This window comes from Ambystoma mexicanum, chromosome 4p, assembly GCF_040938575.1.
Source record: "Ambystoma mexicanum isolate Mex_15411 chromosome 4p, UKY_AmexF1_1, whole genome shotgun sequence".
NCBI lineage: Eukaryota > Metazoa > Chordata > Amphibia > Caudata > Ambystomatidae > Ambystoma > Ambystoma mexicanum.
In genome coordinates, this window is record NC_090927.1 from 907,474,986 (window position 1) to 907,500,116 (window position 25,131).

Sequence of the window (25,131 nt, forward strand, 5' to 3'; positions counted from 1 at the left end):
TATGGTCCAACATCCAGTGGTAACCGCAGAGTATTGCATCTTTTCTTTCGGGGACCGAAAGGGGACGTCGGCATATGCGTGTCCGTAACACTATCCCTATCGTGACGTGTAGTGTACCCAAAATCCCTCACGCGAGAGGTCCCTCCTATTGTATTTTTTCTGCCATGAGAGAGCCCAAGGCTATAGTGAGTGAGTACATAAAGAGAGAAAGTAGTAAGAGGTCTATTTCCTTCCACCCCGAGCGGGGAGGTAGGAAGGGGGCGCATGTGAATCTAAGCAGATACAATCATCAGAAATGCTATTGCGGTGAGTAATGCATGTCTTCTGATGCTTGTTAATTAGCTTAGATTCACATGCTGTGCATAGACTAGCGAGCAGTACCCGGAGTTGGAGGTGGGTTGTGAGAAGGAACAGTAGAGAAAAGATGTCTTAGTACTACTTGTCCCACCTGAGAATCAGACCTAGAATGAGTGTCTAGGAAATAGAGTTTTGTAAAGGTGTGTACAGAACTCCAGGTTGCCGCTTTGCAAATGGACTTGAGGGAAACATTTGCAATGAATGCTATGGATGCCCCAGTGCCTCGAGTAGAATGTACTCCAGGCTTGAAGGGTAGTTCTCTCTTAACAAGAGTGTAACATAGTGTGATGCATTTGACAATCCACCTTGAGATAGATGATTTAGAGACAGGATCCCCTTCTCTACCAGCTGCCACTGAAACGAAGAACTGTTTAGTCTTCCTCAGTGGTTTAGTTCTTTCCAGGTAGAACATGACTGCCCTCCGCACATCCAGTGTGTGTAGACTTCTTTCGGCCATGTTAGTGGCGTTCTGAAAGAAAGTGGGTAGTTCAATTGATTGGTTCACATGGAACTTTGAGATGAATTTAGGCGCTAATCTGGGATGTGTGCGCAGAACTACCTTATCTTTGTGGACTGTAACAAAGGGGTCTAGAACAGAAAGAGCCTGTAGTTCGCTAACCTTCTGATAGAAGTGATAGCCACTAGGAAGGCTGTTTTATAAGTCAGGTCTTAAAGACTTGCTTTATGCATAGACTCAAAGGGAGCTCCCATGAGCCTTGTCAAAACCACATTCAGATCCCATCCAGGGGCTGAGTGAGAAATGGGAGAATAAATCCTCTTAACCCCTTCCATAAAGGCTTTAATCACCGGTATTTTCCACCACAACACCTTTTGTTGTGAAGTGGTGTAGTCTGACAAAGCAGCCAGATGAACCTTTAGGGAATTGAAGACTAACCCAGTGTCCAACAGATGGTTTGGATAGAGCACAATGTGTGTGGGTGAGCAATCGATGGGATTGACGCCCTTGGAATTGCACCAGATGACAAAACGTTTGCTGGCATAGCAATAACGTGTATTCGGTTTTCTTGCTTCCCTGAGTATGTCCCTGCACCTCTGTGGGAGTTACATGTGTCCAAACTCTATGATCTCAGGAGCCAAGCTGCTAAGTTCAGGGTTTGTAGGCATGGGTGTAGGGTCTCCCCCTCCCCCCTGTCCTGAGAGAACATGTTGTACGGGCATGGTAGTTTTACTGGTGGGGAGAGGGACATTTCCATCAGGTGAGCGAACCAGGGTTGGTGGGCCCACATGGGGGCCACCAGTATCATGGTAACTGGTTCATGGTGCATCTTGTGCACTATCTTGTTGAGAAGGGGAGTCGGGGGGGGGGGGGGGCGTAGACAAATTTCCCGACCATGTTATCCAGAGACGTTCCCCTTGAATCGGTCCTGTGGGTACCTGGAGGCATAGTCTTGGCATTGGGTGTTCTCCTGAGTTGCGAACAAGTCGATCTCTGGGAAGCCCCATTCTGCGAAGACGTTGGATACAATGTCTTCATGTAGCCGCCATTCGTATTCTTCTGGCAGAGTAAAATCTCTGCTGCGTACGTCTGCCAGAAGATTGAGTTCCCCTGGAACATGTTGGGAAAACAAGAACATCTTGTGTTTGAGAGCCCATTACCAATTGTTTTGGGACAGCTTGGATAGCCCTGGAGAGTGAGTGCCCCCCTGTTTGTTCAGGTAATGCATTGCTGTAGTGCTGTCCGTTAGGATCAGCATCGTCTTCCCTTGCAGATGCATCTGAAAGGCCTTCAGTGCTTTGAACACCGCTAATTGCTCCAGTAAGTTTCTATGGTTGGACGCTACTTGAGGGAACCACACTCCGTGCGCTGTCTGCTGAAGGAGATGAGCCCCCCACTCCGTGAGAGATGCGTCTGTCGTGAGAGTGGCTTCCACTGCAGGGGTGGTGAAGGTCTTCCTCTTCAAGAGGTTTTCTCTTGACCACCACTGCAGAGAGAGAACAAGGGCTGGCGAGACAACTACCAGATCTTCCCATTGTCCGCTGGCCTGACACCACTTGCTTTTGAGCCACTCTTGCATGGGACGCATTCGCAGACGCGCGTGGGGAACCAAGTATATGCAGGACACCATCATTCCTAGCAAGCAAATGGCTTTGCGCACCGTCACCTCCCGACTGGCTACATATTTAGGGATCTGAAAAAGCATGTTCTGAACTCTCTCGTTGGAGGGGAAGACGAGACCGACCTTCGTCCGAATTAGAGCTCCCAGAAATTGTTTTATTTGACTGGGGACTAAACTGGATTTCTTTTCGTTGATTGAGAAACCCAGACTGAACAGGGGATCTACTGTTTTTTGGGTGTTCGAAAAACAATCGTCGATCAAGTCCCCCATAATGAGCCAGTCGTCGAGGTAAGGGTAAACTGGGACTGATAGTCTGCGCAGGTGTGCCGCCGCCACTGCCAGGACTTTGGTAAACACCCTCGGTGCCGAAGCAATGCCGAAGGGGAGTACCTTGAACTGGTAAAGCCTGTCCTGGATCATGAACCTCAGGTATTTTCTGTGCGCTGGCAGCATTGAAATATGAAAGTATGCATCTTTCATGTCCAATGTTGCCATGTAATCCCCTCGTTTCAGCAATGGAATCACCTCCTGCAGTGTTACCATGCAAAACCTCTGGGGTTTTATAAACTTGTTTGCTGGGCGCAGATCTAAAACAGGGCGCATGATGAGATCCTTTTGCTGGGTATTATACAGTGTTTCCAGAAGTCTGTTCTGAGTTGAAGTTTTCCGTGCCGTAGTTGTTTTGACCAGCACACGCTTGCCCTCGAAAGGACCGCCGACATGCCGTAGTTGTTTTGACCAGCACGGGCTTGCCCTCGAAAGGACCGCCGAGAGTTATTACCCCTCTGGGTGGAAGGCTTCTGTGTGATCTGTTGCAGAGACTTCAGAGTCTCATGCTCCTTCTTGGCTGTTTCCAAACCCTCATCCACTTCTTCCGAAGAGGTTAGAGTCCTCAATGGGCTTGTTGATGAGGGAGGCTTGAGTTTCCGGTTTAAAACCAGGCGTCCGCAGCCAAGCGTGTCTTTTCAGCAGGGTCCCTTGGGCCAGAGACCTGCCTGCAGTTTCCGCAGTGTCGAGAGTGTTCTTGATCACATGCTGGTTAACTTGTCTTCCCTCCATTACAATGGAGAGAAGCTTTGATTTTGCGGGTTCAGGAACCTCTTGGAGTCCTTCCTGGAGCAAGTTCCATTGGGCGTCAGCATAGCTTGTCAATAGTGTAGTATTATTAGCAATCCGCGTAGTGTATGCGGCTGCTGATGTGACACGTTTGCCAAGGGCATACAGTTGCTTAGATTCGTTGTCTGGCGGTGATTCCCCTGTGGCAATGGGTACCCCTGCCCTTTTCCGAGTGGTAGTCACTACCAAAGAATCTGGGATGGCGTGCCCTCTGATGTATAGAGGGTCGGAAGGGGAAGGCAGAAATAATTTTTTGACTCTTGGGATAAGACCCACCACCGCTGAAATTCTTTCGATGCTGCTTTCGATAGTCGCCGAATCGGCGTGAGACAAAGGCTCCGATGTTACCAGCAGGTAAACTACCTTCTGCGGCGCTAGAGGGCCTAGCGGTCGTTTTTTTTTTCGGGTAGAGGCCTAGCAGTAGTTTTTGGGCCTACTGCGGCCTTTGAGACCGTCGCGCTTCAACGTTTGCAATTTTTGGAGTAGCGTCCTTGTTTGATTTGGACTGCCCAGTCACAAGACGCTGCTGCAGATGTGGGGAAGGCTTTGGATCAGAACGATCCAAGGAAACCGGCAAAGTTTTCGGCGGCCCTGTTGGCGCTTTCACATTTTTCGACAAAGATGTCGAAATCGTTATAGCGGTTGTGTGCTGAGTGCGATGTGCTTGTACGCCCCTGTCGCCGGGTGTTGTCCCTGTAGCGAGACCAGAGTCAGGCCTTAGAGGGTCGGAGACAGGCGTGGCGGACCTAGAAGCATCCGCTTCAAGGTCTATAACATCCGCAACGGATGTTTGGTCATCCGAAGTACCCCCGTTACTCTCAGCGGATGTGGCGGGCGGATGTGGCAGTGGCGGGGAAGGCGGTTCCACCCGCGACATACTGTACACGGCCCAGCGCTTTACTCAGCGCTCCTTAAGGGTTTTAGGCCGAAGGAGTTTGCAGGCCGCACACCGCTTTACGTCGTGCTCTAGGGGGAGACAGGCGTTACACGTCCTGTATTCGTCCTTCCAAGGATATTTAAGCCTACACTTAGGGCAGAATCTAAAAGGAGTCCTTTCCATAGCTAAAGGGAAGGATGACCAGACCAAAAGGGAAAAGAGGGGAAAGGAGGAAAGACATACCGACAATATGGCCACCCTGACCCCACTCTCCCTACTGTATAGGTCGGCCAGAAGGCCCGACCACGTGGAAAATCCAGCCGCCGGATCTTAGGCGACGAAATCCACAGCCGTAGACAAATCCCCTGTAGACTTCGTCGAAGATGTTCTTGTAGTTGAAGTGACTTAAGAGGGAATAACCGACAATTTGGTGAGATAAACAATGTCTCTAGTAAGAGCTCCGCTATAAAGCGACCAGTTATCTGGGCGGAAAAAAACTATCTGAGGGACCTCAGCGTGTGAGGGATTTTGGGTACACTACACGTCACAATAGGTATAGTGTTAGAAAACGCCTATGCCGACGTCCCCTTTCGGTCCCCGAAAGACAAGATGCAATACTCTGCGGTTACTACTGGATGTTGGACCATATGCACAGCATGTGATACTAAGCAGATTAACAAACATCAGAATGCAAGTTTCTCAAGCCCAGCATCAAGTTCGTTGGATTTGTCTTCATGGAACAGGGTTTATCCCCTGACCCGGGAAAAGTAAGTCATTCAAAATGGATGAGACCGCTAGGGGGCGCAGAAGTCAATGGCTGCCTAAAGCTCGGCTCCTCCCGTAGCAGGGATAAAAGAGATGAAAAAAGAGATAATCCTGACGAAATTTAAGATGCAAAAGGTGAATTCATGTAGTGACGCATAAGTGAAACTGCTGAAGTCGCCAAACTGGTGTTTAAGCAGCAGAGAAACTGAAAAGTGAGTGAGGTACCCCTTTCCCCACAAAGCGGAACATGGCGGCCTGCAGGTGAAGGGCTCCAGAAGAAAGACTTGGAGGAGGCCCAAGAGACTAGCTTAACGAACACAGCTCAACGATCACAAAGGCAGTCAGGCCCCCAGGTGAAGGGAACGGCCTGAGGGGAAAAGGGAGCAGACCCAAAGACTGGGCGACAAAGACCGTGTCGCTTTAAAGGCAGGAAGTAAGGGAAAAGAGACAAGGGAAACTGACGGACTCGGTGTCCCCCTGGCACAAATCCAGCCTCCACACCCTGATTGGAGCAAGGCACTGACCCGACACAAGTCTGCGACTCCCCTCGGACACAACGCCCGCCTCGATCTCAGTGCGAAGCACGGTACCAGACTCCAGCATTCTGGACCGAGATCCCGGGAGGCAGAACGGTTCCCGGCCACGACACATTCGAGGTGCCTTGCAGTTGACATAACAGGCGCTAGGTAGGAGAGGAAGGCACGGACAGAGTGGAGGCCCCAGCCGCCCCGTTTCACCCCAGAGGAAACATGACGCCATCCAAGCCGGCAGAGGCACAAACCCCTGCTTCTACCGCACTGACACAGCCGTTGAGAGGGGTATGTAAACCAAAAGAGAAGGAGGAGCAGAGAGGCTGCCCACACTCTACAGCCAACCCAAGTCTGAGGTGAGGAGGACCGGAGAACCAGTGGGCGATCCAGCGAGGAGAGACCCAGAGGGGGGCATTTGAAGAAAGCACCAAGCGGCCCGAGGCGAACAAGGAGCAGAAACAAGACATGAGGGAAACCCCGGCTGTTCCCCAGTGATGAGATGAGGGGAGCATGCTGCTTGGGAGAGAGAGTCCACTGGCCAGCAAGCAGCAGGAACGGTTGCCAGATCTGGTTGCACCCAGAGAAGGCCAATGGTGCTTAACAAAGGAGACCCGGGCACCAACAAAATTCACTGAGGAGAGATTAAAAACACCCACCAGGGGATATAAAGCGAGCAAGGCATAAGGTCTGAAAGGCCCCCCCCTTTAAACTGGCAAGAACTAGCCCCATTGGTATCCCCTGCATATGAACCAAAGAGCAGAGTTTCCAGATGGCCAGCTCTGACTTAAAGGGAAGATAAAGTGGAGACCACAGGCATATGGGCCCAACAGTGAAATGAACATCCTTGACGGGACTAGGAGGGAGCGTACAGGGAGAAAAACAATAAAGCCTCCCCTAGACAACTCGCAACAGGGTGGTGAGGTCTCCCACCCGCCAGCAGGAGAAGAAACCCTCCCCAGCAGCAGAATCAAAGGACACGGGGGTCCCCCCCCAACCCTAAGAGTGGGTCCGTAGTGCCCCAGCACCCACAGACCTATATGGCGACAGTGGCAGAGGTTCCAAGTAAGTGACAAACCTGGAAATCAACCGGGAAATACCAGAAACAGGTCCTTGAGCCACTGAGGCTATACGATTGAAAGGGGTAAGAGATGCCACAGAACCCCAACTGAGAAGAAGCCTAGATAGGCTACAACAATATCGGAGAGGGCACCCTCAAGAGCTACTGACTCAAGACATACAACCCCATAATGTGCAACACAGCCACGAGAAGGACATTGTAGGGATCATGGCAGAGATCAGGGCACTACGGCCGGACATTCAAACGTCCATTTCGGAGATTAGGGGGAAAGTAGAAAGCATAGAAAGGAAAGTAGAAAATCTGGAGCACATCCAGATCAATATGGACTTAGTAGAGAGGAAGCTAAACGCAAGAATGACGGACATTGAACTAAGAGAAGAAGAGCTTTCCCTTAAAATGGATGACATAGAAAACAGAGAAAGAAGATCAAACATAAGCATACTGGGATTGGAAGAGAAAGAAGGGGAGACCCCGCTCCAAGTCAAGAGAAAGGTCCAAGACATCATAAACCAGCTCTTTGAGGCAGATGGAGGAAAGAATGTACAAATTGAGAGCCCATAGAGGAGGAAGAGCGTATGGGGAGGACCACGCTCAATAGTTGTAAAATTCCTGAGCTACAAGGATAAGTCATAAATCCTTACCAAGGCAAAACAGTTACATGATATGGAATACCAGGGTTCAAAGATGAGGATATTTCAGGATCTGTCAAGCTTCACCCTGGGAAGACGAAGGGCATGCCGGCCCCTAACCCAGTGGCTCACTGAACATTCCATCCAGTATAGATGGGGATACCCCTTCGACTTGACTTTTGAATGCAAAGGTGAAGCCTACAGAGTGGTCACTTCCGAGGAGGCGAAACAAATCCTGAAACAACTAACAGATCAAAACGAAGCAAGAGGCCCCTCTGGCCCCCAAAAGGCCCACTCCCTCAAACCCCAAGCAGCAGAAGGGCTGCCACACAGGCGAAAAAGGAGCAAGGTGGAGAGAAAATATGCCAAGATAAGCCTGACCTCATCACTTATTCCTCCATGAAAAGGTACGAGTTCAGGTTGACACCACGGGTACAGAACGTACACACCACTAAACATCAATCAAACAAAAACTAAAAACACAATAAGTATTAATCATGAGTCATGTGATTAACACAGTATGTCCCCAGCGAGGGATGAGTACATACCTCAGTGGTCCTCAGTTCAAAGAGGGCCTCTCCACCTAAAGAACCTAAGACGTGGCAAGCGCCCGCGGTTCATTTACGTTTAGTTATGTTTACAGTTCACAAGGGGAACGGAAGGGGACACAAACAGAAGGGTCACACTACTGGGGAATTACGACTAATGAAGGTTCAACCAAGGCGTAGAGGCAATGAGAGAGGCAACAAACACAATATATGGGACCCGGCATAGAGAGGGAAATTACGTTGACGCAGGACCAGAACTAGCAATGCTAAACGTTGGCACACTTAATGTCAAGGGACTTAATTCCCCCACAAAGAGATCGCTGTTGGTGAGGGAATTCGAAAGGGCCACCCTGGACGTCCTCTTTGTCCAATAGACCAGACTGAAATCGGGGGAGGAGAAACCATTTAAGGGGAGATGCTTGGGGCAAGCATTCTGGGCATCAGCAGACCAAAAGAAAGGGGGAGTGGAATTGATACCAAACAAACGAATCAGACTAAAAAATCCAACAGTGTAGGCTTCAATGGAGGGTAGGCTTCTGGTGGTTAAAGGAAATTGGGAAACCCAACAAATCACCTTTGCAGGAGTATACTCGCCCAACCAAGGTCAGGGGGTGTTTAACGAGAAAGCCGTAGCACTTATAGAGGAGACTAGCGACGGCCCCATGTTGACAGGGGGAGATTTCAATAAATGGACCGACACATGAATAGATAGACCAGTAACAAGGGTGATATATCTTCCCAGGGAGGAAGGAAGTAGATTACATACTAATCTCAGTGAAAAGGGCCTGGTAGATGTCTGAATAGCAATCAGCCCAGATGAAAGAGGGCTCACGTTCAGATCAGGAGTTCATGACACATTTACCAGAAACCATTATTTGTTGGTCAACAGATTAAATCGAGAATTAGGGACAGTATGATTCGCCCCATAGGGGGGTCAACGCTGGAAATGGGAGGGCTTAACCATTGCGACTCCAAATGGCAGTATAATGACTCCCTGTGGAGGGATAAACTCTATTCACAGGAATTACAGGCCGCAGTAGAGGAACACTTTCAAATAAATGATAATGGTGAGGTAGATATGACAACGCTATGGGATGCAGGCAAAACAGTATGGAGGGGTCACTTGATGAGAGACGGGGCCAAGCTTAAGAGGGAACAGAGACTGCAGGAAGAGAACCTTACGAGAGAAATCACAAACTTAGAGGGAAGAATGCACGCCCAGGGGTCATATAATGCAGACCACCTGGAAACTGTCAAACGTAAAAGAGAAGAACTCAGATCATTGGGAAAGGGGGACACAATAAGAAAGCTAAAACTATTCAAACAAATTCTATGAAAAAGGAGATAAAGTGGGCAAGATGTTGGCCATCAGATTAAGAGCCCAGAGAGCAGAGAAGTGGGTGGATGTAATAAGAACAGAAGAGGGAGATCAGGTACAATCACCATAAGACATAGCTAGTGAGTTTGCCAAGTATTACGAGAGAATGAATACATTGAGAGGGCGGGACTAACTCACCTAAAGGGTTCAGAACAAGCTCTTAGAGTCGGTCATAACCCCTGAGGAAGTAGAAGCGGCAAATAAGAGACTTCCCCCTTGTGGGGTCCCCGGGGAAGATGGCTACAAAATGGGCTTTTACAAACAATTTAACAGAACTCTCGCCCCACGTCTGGCAGGGCTGTTCAACCATATCCAAGAAACTGGCAAAGCGCCCCCTTCATTCTCCTTGGCACATATAGTGGTGATACCCAAGGTAGGAAAAGACTCCACACTCTGCAATTGCTATAGGCTGATTTTGCCTCTAAATACCAATGCCAAGATATATGCAAGGGTCATAGCCACATGACTGGAAGGGATAATGCCCCGCCTGGTCCACCCAGATCAGGTGGGCTTTATTAAAGGGAGACAAGGATAAGACACTATGCGGAAGACTCTAGACATAATGCAACACTCAAGGGGATGAGAAGGGAAGGCTGCGCTTCTCAGTGTGGACTCGGAGAAGGCTTTCAGCAGGGTCATACTTAGGAACATGGGATTCAGAGACCGTTTTATGAGGGAGTTTCAGGCACTTTACAGAACACCAAAGGGAAAAGTAACAGTAAACGATGAGCTCTCCAAAGAATTCGGCCTGACCAGAGGGACTAGACAAGGGTGCCCCCTGTCACCGCTCCTCTACGCTCTATCTATTGAACCACTGGCCAATATAATCGGGAAAGAGAACGCCATCAGGGGAAGTGTAATTGGAGGCACGGAATACAAACTGGCAATGTTTGCAGATGACCTACTCCCTTACCTAGCAGATCCCCAAACTGCCATACCCAAAGTACTGCAGACCATCCAGGAATTTGGGAAATGGGCGGGTCTAAAAGTTAATGCACAAAAATCAATACTCTTCCAATACATGACACCCAGCTCCCAAGGAGCAAGAAATACTACCACAAAGGGAATCCCAACCACATATCAGAGCCTGAGATACCTAGGAATTAATGTTGCCAAAACACCAGAAGAATTATACGACACAAACCTCCCACCGCTGACAGTAGAGATAACAAAACATCTGGAGAGATGGGCCAAATTAACAATATCCTGGCTGAGCCGCCTGAATGCCATAAAAATTGTAATACTCCTCAAACTCTTGTATCAGTACCAAATGCTCCCCATTACCATCCCGAAATCCAACTTTACAGACGTGAAAACCATGATCCTTAAATTTCTTTGGGAAGGGAAAAAACAACACATAGCATAGAGGGCCCTAACCCAGTCGAAAGAGGAAGGTGGAACAGGACTCCCTGATCTATACACGTACTAGCGAGCATCCCAGCTGAGAGCCCTTACTCCCCACCTGAGAGCGGACAAACAAACAGTGGGCGGCCATTGAAAACCACCTAATGCGCCCTGTGACTCTAGAAGAATGGCTCTGAGCACTAAAGAAAGCCTTCCCCTGAATTGTAATCAATCATTTTGCGATGGGTACCCTCCTGCAGCTGTGGTGGAACAAAGGGGGAAATGAGGACACGTGACATGGCCATTCCCCTGAGCCACATATGGGCCCCCCCATAAGGGACGAAGTCCAGGATCCCCAGTGCTACCAGAGATGGTATGAAGCTGGCCTAGAAAGAGTGGGACAATTTGTCAAGACCAATGGATGTATATCCATTCAAGACCTGGAAGCAGGACTTCAAATCGCACCCCCTGGAAGTGTTCAGGTACCTGCAACTGAAAGGAGCATTATCAGCTGCGAAATGGAAGAATAAAATCCAGAGGGACATCACCCCAATGGAGAAAATCCTAAGTGATTCCCTCACAACTATGGGCCTTATCACACAGCTATATAAAACCCTACTAAGAACAAAAGGAAACCATCTAATCGCCCTGAGAAACAGATGGGGCAAGGACCTCGGACCAATGATGACTGATCGGTTGTGGTCTCAAATGTGTAAATCCACACACAAGACTTCCATCTCACCCCAGTATAAACTCCATGGAATAAAACTGCTGCACAGATGGCAGTACGATCCCAGAAGACAATCCAAGATGTTCAAGCAAGCGAGCCCCCAGTGCTGGAGAAGATGTGGGACCCAGGCGGACTACTGGCATAAGTAGTGGTCCTGCCCGAAAGCCCAGACATACTGGAAAGAGATGTTGACTTGGATACATAAGGGGAAGGAATCAACCGAGAATGCGATCCGAGGCTGGTGTTATTCAGCTTGGAGAAGCAAGTCAATTGATGGAAGTGAGCCCCACCACATGACACTCTTCCTGCTCTTTGCAGCGAGGGTCTGCATCACCATCACTTGGAAATAAGACTCTCCCATCGGAATCAACCTGGGCCAGGAAAGCACGAGAACTATACGAGATGGAGAACATGGGCCCTTCACAAAATCACCACAAGCAGAGAAATGGAGTGGGCCTCCTTCCTCAAAGCCTACAAGTGAAATGAAACTACGCCAGGGAAATGATGTGTAATTGACAATGAGAATCATACCACAGACTTGTTCTGTCCCAAGGGAGCAAGGAACAGTGGGTGTGTGTTTAACCGAAACGTTAATGAAAAAAAAATTCTTTACAGTGGTTGAATAAACACGTATATGTGCGAAAGATGTGCGAAAATGTGACAAAGAAAATGCTTAATAAAGATTTTCTTTTTAAAAGTCATAAAAAATGCCAGACCCCCAGGGACAGTGACGGAAGTATGCAGCTTCCGGGGTACGGTGACATACTGCGGGCGTGTCATCGGGAGTCTGGCCAGACTGTCGGAGCCCTTGAGGAACCTGGCCATAAAGACACCATATGGCAGTGGGGCCCACTAAAACAAACTTCATTTGATGATGTAAAGATGGCCCTCCCGGCAGGCGACACTATGGCGTTGTTCGACCCATCCCTACCCTCTGAAATCAATGTTGACGCAAGCCTGTTTGGTCTCGGAACAGTATTAACACAGTTTGACACCAATAGCGAGGTGAGGCCGGTAGCATTCACTAGCCATGCTCTATCGGAAACAGAGCAGAGATACTTGCAGATTGAGCGGGATGTTAGCTCTCCTCGAGTTTGGACTGTGCCTGGTATTTAGACCAGGCGCCAACAACACAGCAGATTACCCATCAAGGCACCCACAGAGAGAGCACCCTGATGGTGAAAATACGTCACAGGAAGTTGAGGATCATGTGCAAGCGATCATTGAATCAACTACGCCGAACTAGATTCCCGTTCAGGATCTTGCAAAGGCATCAGGCAAATGTTTCTGTCTTCTACGATGGGTGATGCAGAAGGGAGACTGGAAGGCAATTTTGAAAGGTCTCAATAAAAAGGACTCATTATGCCCACGTCACCCTTTCCACTATTGTAGAAAGTGAGAGAAGAACTGGCATTCTCTGACTAAGGCCTTCTGCTGAAAGGGTCCAAGATGGTGATCCCAGTGAGCAAAATCATGCAAGTGATAGCACTGGCCCACCAAGGACATCAGGGCATGGTCAAAACTAAGGCCCAACTAAGACTGAAAGTGTGGTTTCCAAACCTGGAGAGGAGGGTGGACGAGTTTGTAGCAAGTTGCGTGTAGCTGCTCCGGCCCAATGCGAGACAGCCATTGAGTCCATGCCCGAAGTGTACAACCGTGGGAAACGGTACACATGGATTTTGGTTCAGCTGGAAGAGACACGCACCTTTTGGTGGGTATAGCCCAATGGACGACATATCATAAGGTGGAGTTCCTGGAATCAGTAGCCTTTGACAATGTGGTTGCGGCACTGGAAAAGGTTTTTGCCACACACGGGCTGCCGCAAGTGGTGTGCTTGGACGATGGGCTGCCATTTCAAGGAGAGAGCTTCCGACAGTTGATGCAAGAATATGGGAGCCACCACTAAAAAATGTCTCCAGTATGGCCCAGGGCAAACGACGAGGCGGAACATTTCATGAGGACCATTAACAAAGTATTCTGCTTTGCCAATGGACAGGGACAGTGTCTCAAGAGAGTCCTCTAACAGTTCTTGAGGGAGTATTGATCGACTCCCCAGTGCTCGACCAGTGTTGCACCTGCAGAAGCACTATTGAAAAGATGTCCCAGAGGGCTGTTGCCGGACACCGGGGACAGGGAATCCTCTGAGATAAACGATAATGGGGTGGATTAAGAAAGCAGTGACAGGAATCAGAACATCCAAAGAGGACTTCGACCACATCAACTGGCGCCTGGAGATGAGGTGCTAGTGAGAAACATACACCAACAATGGAAGATATTGCTCCCAAATTAACCCTACCCCATGGACGTAGTGAGCGTCAATCAAGGGATCTATGGTGACGGCGTCTGATGGAAACAGCACAGTGACACCAAGAAAGGGATGCGCTGAAGAGCCTGATGAAGGTTGAGGGAGCAACCGTCCCCTTTACTCCTTAGACCAAGGAGATGCAGGTGAGGAGAGGCCAAGCTGGGGAGGGGACCGGTGTTACTCTGAAATTTAGACACAACATCATTAACTGGCTCAGGGAAAACAACCACTAATGCACCTACCGATGGCCCTAGTCCCTCATCCTATACTGTAAATAGCGACTACCAAGTCCAGTTAATGCCAAACCTCAACTTTATATATTATGTATTGTTGAATTGATTACTTGAATTGTATATTATATTGTATTTTATGTAATGTTGTATTGATCATTCTGAGTGCATGTATATAACTCTCAAATAGCTGATTATTGGCGTTACCTTTTCTTCAATGCTTGTCGTCCTCTCCCCCCCTGTAATATGTGTAACTCTAAGCCAAAAGTATTCATGTACCCACTGTGCCCCGATACCCCTGGGTCTTACATAATAGGTCCACTTTTTGGGCTGACTCTTCTGATTTCTGAACAACCTCAGCTGCTGCAGTGCATCAAAGAAGATAAAGAAAAATAAACTACTGGATGGATTTCTGCCAAACCAAGCTAGGAAATGCTGCCTGCTCTTTCTGATACACCCAAAGCAAACTTGACAAACATGTGCCCAGCAATTTGGGCTGCGGGCTTCAGCGCAACTGTTTTCCCTGAGGGAAATGCCATCAAAAAGTGAAATGCGCACTTTGTTTTACACTTTTGAACTGTTGGACATATTAGTATCATATTTTGTTGTTTGCACTTAGTCCGGTTAAAACAAATGTTGTGTATAATGCCTTACTGATCCACTCTTGCTGGAGCCATGCTATCCCTAGCTCTGGCCAGGCACGGGCCTCCATGCATTCTGTTTGGGAGGAGCAGGAGCATTGCCATTGGGCTGTACTCCTCTGCATGCCCAGGTCCCATTACACAGACATCCTAAGTGTTTTATACAGTATCCCTACATATTATTCCCACCAAAAACATCACCGTATATATGGTCATCTGGAACGGCCATAGGCGATATTCTGGGGGGGGGGTAATTCTTTTGGTTTTTTTTAGGAGCAGGAGTTGCAGGGGTGTCCCCAGCTCCTTTACAAATAATTTAGGGTTTGCAGGGGTGTCCCCCGCAGGTTCCATGCCTTAATATTGCTACACAAATATGGTGATATTTTTGTATGGTAATATTTTTGCGGGGATATTAACACATGGAACCTTGTCATGCATGATGTACGAGACTCATTTCACACCTCCAAAATAAAAATGCAAATCGTAGGAACACTGAAATGTTAGCTCATATTCTGAAAATGTACTAACATTTTTTAGAGATGGGATTTAATCAAGGGCTTCTATTGAAAATCTACACGAATCTGTAAGCACAAGTAGGGATCTTGAGTTCTGATACATGTTCACAATTGTTTGAGAGAAAGCAATTGTTTGAGAGAAACCATGTATTGCAAGAAATGCAATTATTGTGACCCTGCTCTTTTTCTTAAATCTTAATGTTACGGTTTATCATGCAGAATTCTGGGATTGAGAAAGCATTCCTATTTGACGTAGTCAGCAAAATTTATATTGCGACCGACAGCACTCCGGTGGACATGCAAACCTATGAGCTCTGCTGCGACATGATTGATGTGGTGATTGACATCTCGTGCATTTATGGGTGAGTGACGGCGATCTTTAGAAGTACTAATACACAAAGTATTTGGATTTTGAAAAATAAGCTGCTTCAGTGTTATTAAGGTGGGATACATTTGGACGAAAATGACAATGTTTTCAACAATGTTGTTCCTGAGAGTCCTCTGGGCCCAATGAAGATTGTTTTGGCAGTGTGACAAAATCCAATGCCGTACTCCATCCAAAGCATGCAGCAGACTCGGCAGTCTAGAAAAGCAGTCCTACCAGGACATTTCCACTACTGGAGGAAACAATGCAGTGCTTAATTTGTGGGTGTTTTTGCCAGGGCTCAGTTCTGGCACTTATTTCTGAGCCCTGGCACTTATTGTCTCAGACTCTGATTATGAAGCATTGGTAGCCAGAGCATCGAAGCTGTGTTGCTCCGTGTCTTGCTTCCAAGGTGAGCACATTGCCCCTGAGCTATCCTCCTGAGACAAATGTGTCAACATTCGGGGGTGTAGCTGTGGGTGGGGGCAGCAATGGTGGGGAACTGGTCACCAGCAGTGTCACAAGTGTGCTAGAAAATATTTGGGCACTGGCACTTATATTCTTACCAATTAAGCACTGAAGTAATGGGTTGGAAATGCAGTGCAACCAGCACACTGCAAGAAGGAGATGGATGATCCACAACAGGAAGACCAGAGTTGGAGCATAGATGGACTGGACAAGTATGGGGCATTTAGGGTCCTGGGCAAACTTTGCAGTTTGGCCAGGCTGCTATTGCTAAATGTTTACAAGGCTAAGAAGCCCAGAAAACTAAAAGGACAGACTAGTGTGTGTGGCAATATATCCTTTATTATTAAGCTGGTCACTGTATCTCTTGCAAGCAAGAGTAGCCCCACTGTGTCCCTTAGCAGCAAGGGCAGCCCCCACTGTGTCCCTTAGCAATGAGATGTTAGATTTGAGGAGCCATCTGAGGAGGATTGGGGCCTTTAGGAGATGACAGCGGCACAGTGTACCTGGGTGATCCACAACTCCACCACAGTCGCCCCCTACCACCTGAAAAGGAGTCTGCGCTAACTACCAATTGATTTTCAATGGCCCTTCACTAAAATGTAGCCGCCAGCACCGCACGGAAAATGCATAAATTGCCTCCCCTACACGCGCAAATGAGGATTAACTCCCACGGTTTCTCTCCTCCTCCCACCCTTATGGTTTATCATCCAGAATTCTAGGATTGAGAAAGCATTCTTGTTTGACATAGACAGACTCTCAGGTGCGCAGGATGCAGGAACAGCTTGCCTCTGTATGTTAGAAAATATTTCTTGGGCCAAACACCTTTTCTCATCTAGCCTTTGTTTAGCATTGACCCTCAGACACCGTTGCTAGGGAATCTTTGCTTGTTTCTAGATAGCTGGAGTAGAGAAATCATGCTGGAGTATGTGATTAATCATGCACTGATTATCGCCACAGTTATGACCAGAATGCCACAGGGCCTTCTTGCGTTTTTCTTTTACTGGTGCTGGGCCACATGTCTCACCGGCAAGCCCAGAGACCACCCCATGAAAACAAATGTAACATTTGAACCACTAGAATTTAAATAGGTTGGACCAGTTTAGCACACCCAGGGTAATCCAGACATGGACCCCTTGCTCAGTGTGTTAGAGAGGCCCGGCTTCACCTCACTGATAAGGCCCAACTAGGCCAAAACACGTGTCTGGGGTTGCTGATGGTACTCTTGTTCAGAGATTTGCCAAGCATTTTGGCGCTGGACTGCCCTTGTGAGTGGGACAAAGACTGATATGCAAATGGATAGCAATAAGCTAAAACATGGTTAGTGGAAGAAATTCCATCACACAGGGTATTTGACCCATGTTTGTTCTCAGTAGAGGGGCTCCCACACTCCTTTGTAACTTTAAGGGGACTAAATCTATCTTTAAAAATCAAAATGTATTTAAAATAACTTTGTTGTTGCGGGCTACGAGTTACATAATCCCACAAGTACTGGGGCGAGGACAAGGGCTGAAGAGGTCTGCAGTAGCAGCAGTCGGGCAATTAAGTCTACTAGCCCACACCTGAAGGAACCTGGGAGACCTAAGGCCTCCACAGATGCAGTCATTCAGAAGGAGCTGGAAATGTGACTGGAGTGAGGGCTGTGGCAGTAGAAGCAGAAAGAAGGCACAAAGCTGGCAAATCAAGCAGAAGTGTGGGAACCAGAAGGACGTCGGAACATATTGTGAAAGTATTTATAATTCGTGAAACCTAGGCCTTTTCCCCACTATTCAGGACTCTCAAACTTAGGTGGGTTCTCTCCTGTATTTAAAACTGCATTGTGAAAGTATTTACCTTCCTACCACTATCTATGTGCCTGTCATCTTGTCCAATTGTTTACCTGTCCTCTGTCTCATCTGCTTACACACCTGCCCTGTGTCCTCCCCTAGTGTTCTACCCTATCCCTTCCACTCCCCTCCTCCTCTCTCCTCTCCCCACCTAATCTGTGGTGTTCTCTGTCTCTCCTATCTTTTCTAACTGCTTCTCCATCGACTATCCTGCTCTCGTGGCTATATCTGTTAGGAAGAATTTTAAAAAGGACATCCTGGTGTCCAACCCAGGCCTCCCTATTGCTGACACCTATACCAGTGCCTCCAACAGGAAAGCTTTCACCGACATCCTCTTTGTCGTTCCCTCACCAGATCATATGGACTCTACATATGGTCTCTGTACTCTCTCCCTTCTCTTCCTCTCCCATTAATGGTGGCACCTGGTGGGAGGCCCTCCTGGCCTCCTTCCACTCCTCTAAGGCCCTCAAGCCAACCTTCTCGTCTTTGATAGATGCTTCCTGCGCCTCATCAATTTCCTCTCTTCTCCTGCTGTCCCCACTCTTCCCCCCCCCCACGGCTTACTTGCCTCCCACTTCTGTCTCCGCCTTGTTACTGCGCCCTTGCCTCCTTCTATCTCTGCCCCCCTCAGGCTTCTTCTACACCTCCGCAGGGCGTACCTCTGATTTGTACGCCTCCCCCGAAGTATTTCAAGGACGGCAACCTTCTCCATATTGCCACTCTAAACTCTCACTCAGCTGTCAAACGCTCCACTGACATCTGCCGCCTCCTGGAGGAACTTGATCTCGATGTCATCGGTCTCGCCGAGACATGGTTCACGGCCAGCTCTGGCACGAGCTTTGACACTCTCCTCCCCGATGGCTACAAGATCCCCTCCGTGCCCAGATCAACTGTTCTGGAGGGGGTGAAGCCCAGATCTTCCATGAGTGGATTCCTGCCTCCGTCATTCCTACGCAGGCCTACTCTTCTCTTTCTCTTTCTCTTCCCATATCCCCCCGACCCCCAGAGGCCAAGCCAACTCCAGCACTGCCACCTAACTTCTCGGTTATTCGACCCATGAAGCGTGTCAGTTGAGGCTTTCGCTGCCACTTTCTCCACCCCACCTACACCCTTGGCTGACACAGCCCTTTCCATGCTACATTCTGCTATATCTGATACTATCGATGTTCTTGCCCCTGTCATGAGGATCCGTTTGAGGATCCGCTTGAAACCCAAAACCAAGTTGAAGTCTTGGAATGACTCAGGCCTAGTCACCCTTTAACTTAAGTACAGGGTGGCTGAGAGGAAGTGGCGTGCTTTGGTACATTCTCTGACAAACTGGCCAGCCGCCTGCTCCAAATACAGGCTCTCTGTCCGCACCAAGAAGAGAGCCCACATCCAAGCCCGTGTCTCCGCGGCAACTAACAACTCAGCTGAACTCTTTAAAATCTGCAAGGAGCTGGCCAATCCTGCTGCTGTCACTACTTCTCCTGTCCCCTCCCAGGCCCTCTTCACAGCCATGGCTTCTGATTTCGTCTCTAAAACTCAGGACATCCTGTCCTCTCTTCCTCCTCTCCCACTCCCCCCTCTACTCCCTGCTCTTCCTCTGGCCCTTCTTCGGCCACCTCTCCTCCCTCCTTCTCTGCTTTTCCCCTGTTCTCCTCAGACAAGGTTTTCTAGACGAGTCCGATCAAAGTCTCATCAAAACAGGCTCACCCATTTTCCTCCAAAACCATCAAGGACCACATTGACACCCTGGCCCTATGCTCTGGCTGACTCTGCAACCACTCTTTCGTCACTGGAGTCTTCCCCTCCCCTGTGAAGCACTCCCTTGTGCACCCTCTTCTTAAGAAACCTGCTGCTGGTCCTTCCTGCCCGGCTAATTATCGTCCAATCGCCATCACTCTTTTCCTTAGCAAATTCCTGGAAAATCTGGCCATCTCCCGGCTTAATCTTCAAACTGAATCTGTTGGTTTTCTCCATGACCATCAGTCTGGCTTCGGAGCTGCCAGAAGCATGGAAACTGCTCTCTTGAACATCCATAAAGACCTGCTCTCCAACCTTGATTCCAGCACCCTATGCGTCCTCATCTTACTTGATCTCGCTTCTGCCTTTGACATCCTGCTCAACCGTCTCCGTGATAACCTGGGAATCACCAGTCAGGCCCTGGCTTGGCTGACCGCCTTCCGCTCTGACCCTCCCAGGTCCGACTTGGGTCCTTACTCTCATCTATCTCTATCTCTACCTGTGGTGTGCCCCAGGGGTCTAACCTCTCTCCCTGGATATTCAACCTATACCTGGCACTTCTTGCCCACCGCATCGCTGCTCTCTGCCCCAACTTTCAGTGCTATGCAGATGACACTGAACTCATTTTCAAGCTCCCTTCCGCCACCTCTTGTCCTTCTCTCATCTCCGACTGTCAGCCAACCAGGAGTGGTGTGCCGCCAATGATCTCTGCCTTAATGCCAGTAAGACTGAGATTCTCCTCATCGCCACACCTGCTCCCTCATTTCCTGTCACTCTGGCCAGCCTCTCTTGGCCATCTTCCTGCTCCCACCTGTGAGGCTAAAAACCTTGGGGTCATCTTCAGCGCCACACTTTCCTTCTCTCCTCTCATCTCCGACGTCTCTAAAAAGTCACACTACCAGCTGCACCTCCTAAAGGTATTCTTCCTTTCCTCTCCTTTCCCCAGAGGCTCACTGTCTCCAGAGCTCTGGTTCTCTGTAGGCTGAACTACTGCAACACCCTCTTTCAAAATCTGCCTGCCTCTACACTCCACCCTCTGCAACTGATCCAAAACAGGACTGCATGACTTGTCCTTGGCCTTAAGCCAGGGATTGTATCTCTCCAGGACTGAAATCTCTGCACTGGCTCCCAGTGGCGGCGAGGATTAAGTTCAAAACCTTCTGCATTGTCCACAAAGCCTTCTGGGGCCTTGGACCTCAATACCTTCAACTCTCTCTTCCAAAATATCTTCCTTCCCGAGCTCTTTGCTCATCCGCCTCCAACTCCCTCAGGGTCAGTAGCTTCTCCTATCAGCGAGTTGGTGATAGATCTTTCTTCTGCTGGGGCCTCCCTCTGGAACAGCCTCCCTGCCTCTGTGAAACTTGAGGAGAACCATCTCCGGTTCCGGAAGTTTATCAAGACCTTCTGCTTTCTCTCCTCCTCTCCCCTGCTGATCCCCTGGCTGAATCTGAAACTGCACTGGTTACATGGCTACCCTCTGATCTCGGGCCCAGGTCCCCTCCCCACCAGTTGCACACCTGCACTGCCCCTTTGGCAACCTTAGCACTCAGGGACTGTTTCTGTATCGCTACAGCCCTTAGTAGCACTTGACCCCTGCTGTCTGCACTTAACCTTGCACTTGTTTTATTATTTGTCTTTATTTAGTTCACTGTAATCCTATGTACTGCAGTGCCCCTTCCCTTTTCCCCTGCATTCCCCCCCCTGCACTTGTGCGATCTCAATGTTACCTGGCCTAGTAGGATCGTTGTCGGTCTTCCCTCTGTTCCCCCTCCCTTGCCACGTCACGCCTTGAAACAATTGTGTATAGGCGCAGTATAAATGCCATATCATATAACGTGGATACTGCAGATTTCACCTGCTTATTCTGAGAGGGTCCTGTTCCCCCAAACACTGAAATACAGAGATTGTGCAGCGGAAGATGTGCAGGAAGCCTGTCTTTCCCCATGTGAACCTGATTGCTGTGGTTGCCATGCAGAGAATGTGTCGGAGACCGAGGCGAGGAGCTATTATCAAGCCGTGGGTCTCAGGAGCGAAAGTGGCTCCTTAAGAGAGTGGCCGGACCGGAGACACCTTTAACGAGGAAGGGTGTGGGTCCCTGTGAAGCCAGAAGCAGTAGAAGTTGTGACAGAAGTCATGGAAGATGTGTGACCCGCCACTGAAATTCTGGCTTGACAAGTGTGACGAAATGACTACTGCTCTACACCACTACTAAGCAAGCTGTGATCCCAATCATAAAGGTAAAACGGACACAGACTGATGGGCGTACCTCCTTCGCTTTATGTGGTAATGTGGCTAAACCCCTGAGGGGGTCAGCGGGTGAGGTGGTAAGAGTAGCAACCCACCAGCAGTAGTACAACAGTCCAAAATAAAAGTATGTCAAATCAAGTTTCTATAAAAATATAGATTTGTAATTAAATGATAAAAAAGCTAATAACTATCAAAAACACAAGAAAACATACCACTCTTGTAAGAAACAATACATATGTTGCAGATAGTTATGTATGGCACTATCTGTATTTGTTTAGGGGTGTTCAGGCAAGGAATTGCAAGATGTCAATGTTCTAAAACAATAGGCATTTCAAGAAAATGACTGAAAAGGTGACTAATTAGTTGCTGTGGTCCCGAAAAGGACACCAGAGGACAGGGCACCTTAACAGTTTTTTGGTCTTGATTGGTTATATGGCATCAAACTCTTCTTCACTGCACTTTCCTTGCAGTCGAACTGAGTTGAAGATGTGGTGAGTCGTGCTGATCTATGTGTCGAGTCAGCATTAAGTTGGCATCGAAATGGGGCGCTGTGGGGTTAGAATCAGTGTTCAAGGCAGTGCTGCTTGAAGGGTCCAACAGGTTCAAATCGTGGTCATACTGAGACGGTTGCTGCTGGATCAAGTTCGAATCGAGTCAAAGGGAGGTTGTGTGGTTTTGATGCAGTGCTCATTGAATCCACTAATCCAAGGATTCCACAGCGGTGAGCTAATGGTTGAGACTGTGAAGAGTGCTACTGGTGTGAAGTGGCGTTGAGCAATTTTGAAGATGCAGGCAAGCAGTTTGAAGTTGTGGAGAACCAAAAAAAGCAGATCCTGTGTCAGCTCAATGGGTGTCAAACACGGCTTGAATGCATTTAGAAGCTTTGCAAACATAATTCCAGTTGTTCTTAGGCTTTCTGGTTGCTAGGGGTCCCAATCCAGGGGCTCCAGGACAAGGTGTTATTTTGTTCTGCACTCCCACTCCAGGGACCTTGGCTGGCACCAACAGATGATCCGTCCCCTCCAGTGAGCTGCTTGCATCTAGTACAACTGGTAGTGGGGAACACCATGGTCCAAAGAGCGTTCCCTCCCACTGTTTCCTAGGTTTGGGGGGACAGAGCTCTCCTCTGCCTTGTATGCTTTCTACCTTCACTTCACTGTTGGAGGACTTTACAATGACCTACACTCTCAATAGAGGTCCAGTGAATTCTCCCTGTCTTCTTGAAAGCTCACAGATGAATCCAAGGAGTGGGAGACCCTTTCCTCATAAAGGTAAATTGTCAAGGGGGACTGGACAAAGGCATCCTTGGTGCAAGGTTTTGTGATGAGTCATGGGATTCAGTCACTTCTCTCCAGGGGGAAACGTTCCTTGTGAGGCTAGGGAGGTGAGCCTGAAACGTGACCCCCTCTAGTGGTTGTTGAAAGAGGGACCTCACCGGGAGAGACTCTTTCCCCCAAACCCTCCTAAATCCCCCCCTTTCGGGACAAGTACTCCTGTTCTGCAGAGGAACTTCCTTCCCATTACCCTCAACGGATCAAGCATGGCAATCTCATTGAGAGAAAGCATGAAGAGCTGCTTTCTATCTACTATTGTGATGCCTTATACACTGCCCAATTCCTGTTGGATGCTGTGTTGAAAAAGATCAAGAGTTATAACAAATGTAACTCGAAATATACTTGGGACGAAGAAGACCAGTGGAGTTATGAATATAAGCCAGAAACGAAAGGAGGACTCCCACTAGCTGCCGAGGAAATGCAAGGACCTCGTCATAAAAGTGGCAGCAGAGAGAGAGAGAGAAGCCCGGGAGTTCTGGATCAGCTGTGAGAGGGACGCTGATCTATCGAGCAGAGGCTGTTTCCTGAGACGGAAGTAAGCTGTAGGAAACCAAGCCTTACACTTACTTGCTTGAGAGACAGCTTATCGTAAAACTACAGTATTGATGTTAATCCCTCCAGAACTGATGTTCTTTCCAGGAGGGACACCTGAGAGAAAGCTTGAGTTGAGAGCCTAGCAGAAGCCAGCCAGGCAATCCTTCATCCTAGGAGGGACACACAAAAAGAGTGGCAACCACACAGGCTAACTGGAGTTTTGGAAGTTGAGAATAATCCCAGAACAGACATGAGCAAAGAGAGTGTTGGCCGGAACACGGAAAGTGAGGATTCCCTCACTGAAGCCGAAACGTTCACCCTGATGCACGTGGAACAGTGAAACAGAAGAGAAATAAACTACAAAATACATCCTGACAAGGAGAAGAGAACCACGCCGACCCTGTGACGCAACCCCACCGTAAGAGAAGTAACTGGGCGAGCCGTAGTGATAACGGTTACCTTATCAGTAATTGTCAGAGTTGGAAGAATGAATAGAATGTTCAGAGTAATCCTACTCATCCCCGTGAGACTGAATCAAGTATTGTGAATCGTTACGAGAATATACTAATCGTCCCATTGACCGAAAGAATGAGCAGGAGACTCTGCATTATTGGACCCAGCATCCTCATCCCAGCGAAGGGGTGAACAGCCAAGACTATGAATCGTTATATGGCCCTCCAACTCATCCCAGTGATACAAGAACAAACCGATAGAGTGAAACCCATCACATGACTTGTCCTACTTGTCACAGTGATACAAGAAAGAATGGAGAGAGTGAGACTTATTCCTGTAATTATCCTACCTTTGACACGAAAGAGAACCAAGCAAGTGAGAATCATTACAGGACTCATCTTACTTATCTCAGTAATACCAAAAGGGGCAAAGAAGATATGAATAATTATTGGGTCTATTATACTTGCCCCAAAGAAAAAAAATCAGTAAACCAGAAAAGAAGAATCCTGATATCGATATCTTACTCATCAGGCGCTAAAGAGCCATAGGGATACGGAGAACAGTAATATCGTAAAGGATTCATCTCTCCAGAGATAAGCAAGAAAGAGCGACTTTCAGAGACGTTTGAGAAAAGCATAATGAGAGAAATTCAAAGGCCAAGAACTCAGAGGAGAAGTTTACAAAGTCAAGAGAAAGGGGAACCAAAGACTTGGAAAAGTCCCCTAAAGGAACTGAACAACTCATGAAAGAGGTCTATCTAATAATTATATGCTAAGGCTGGGGTAGATTATCCAGGAGAAGGGAGACATTCTCCTGAGCTTCAGGTGTTTTGTTTTAGTGGTAGGGTCAGTGCAGCTTAGTTTTGGATGGAGGACAGACTGTTTGCTTTTGGACTTCACAACAGATGATGAGCACCCTAGTTAGATGTGTTAGGCAGGGAAATCCACAAATTATTTCAATAAATCATCTGCAAAAATACCAAAAACCGGTCTGTCTCCTTCTGACCTACCACAGTGTCCAATCCCTGTTTGTGTAACAAGTGACCCTTGCCTTATTGCATCA

At 48.2% G+C, this 25,131-nt stretch overlaps 1 protein-coding gene across 2 annotated transcripts in view; it reads left to right on the top strand.

Moving 5' to 3' along the window:
- RRAGD (Ras related GTP binding D) overlaps nucleotides 1-25,131 on the top strand; it is a 536,051-nt gene that overhangs the window by 373,754 nt on the left and 137,166 nt on the right. For both annotated transcript variants that reach the window (XM_069606500.1, XM_069606499.1), the window contains exon 5: nucleotides 15,341-15,483. In XM_069606500.1, the coding sequence (XP_069462601.1) occupies nucleotides 15,341-15,483 (143 nt within the window). The remainder of the gene's footprint in view (nucleotides 1-15,340; nucleotides 15,484-25,131) is intronic.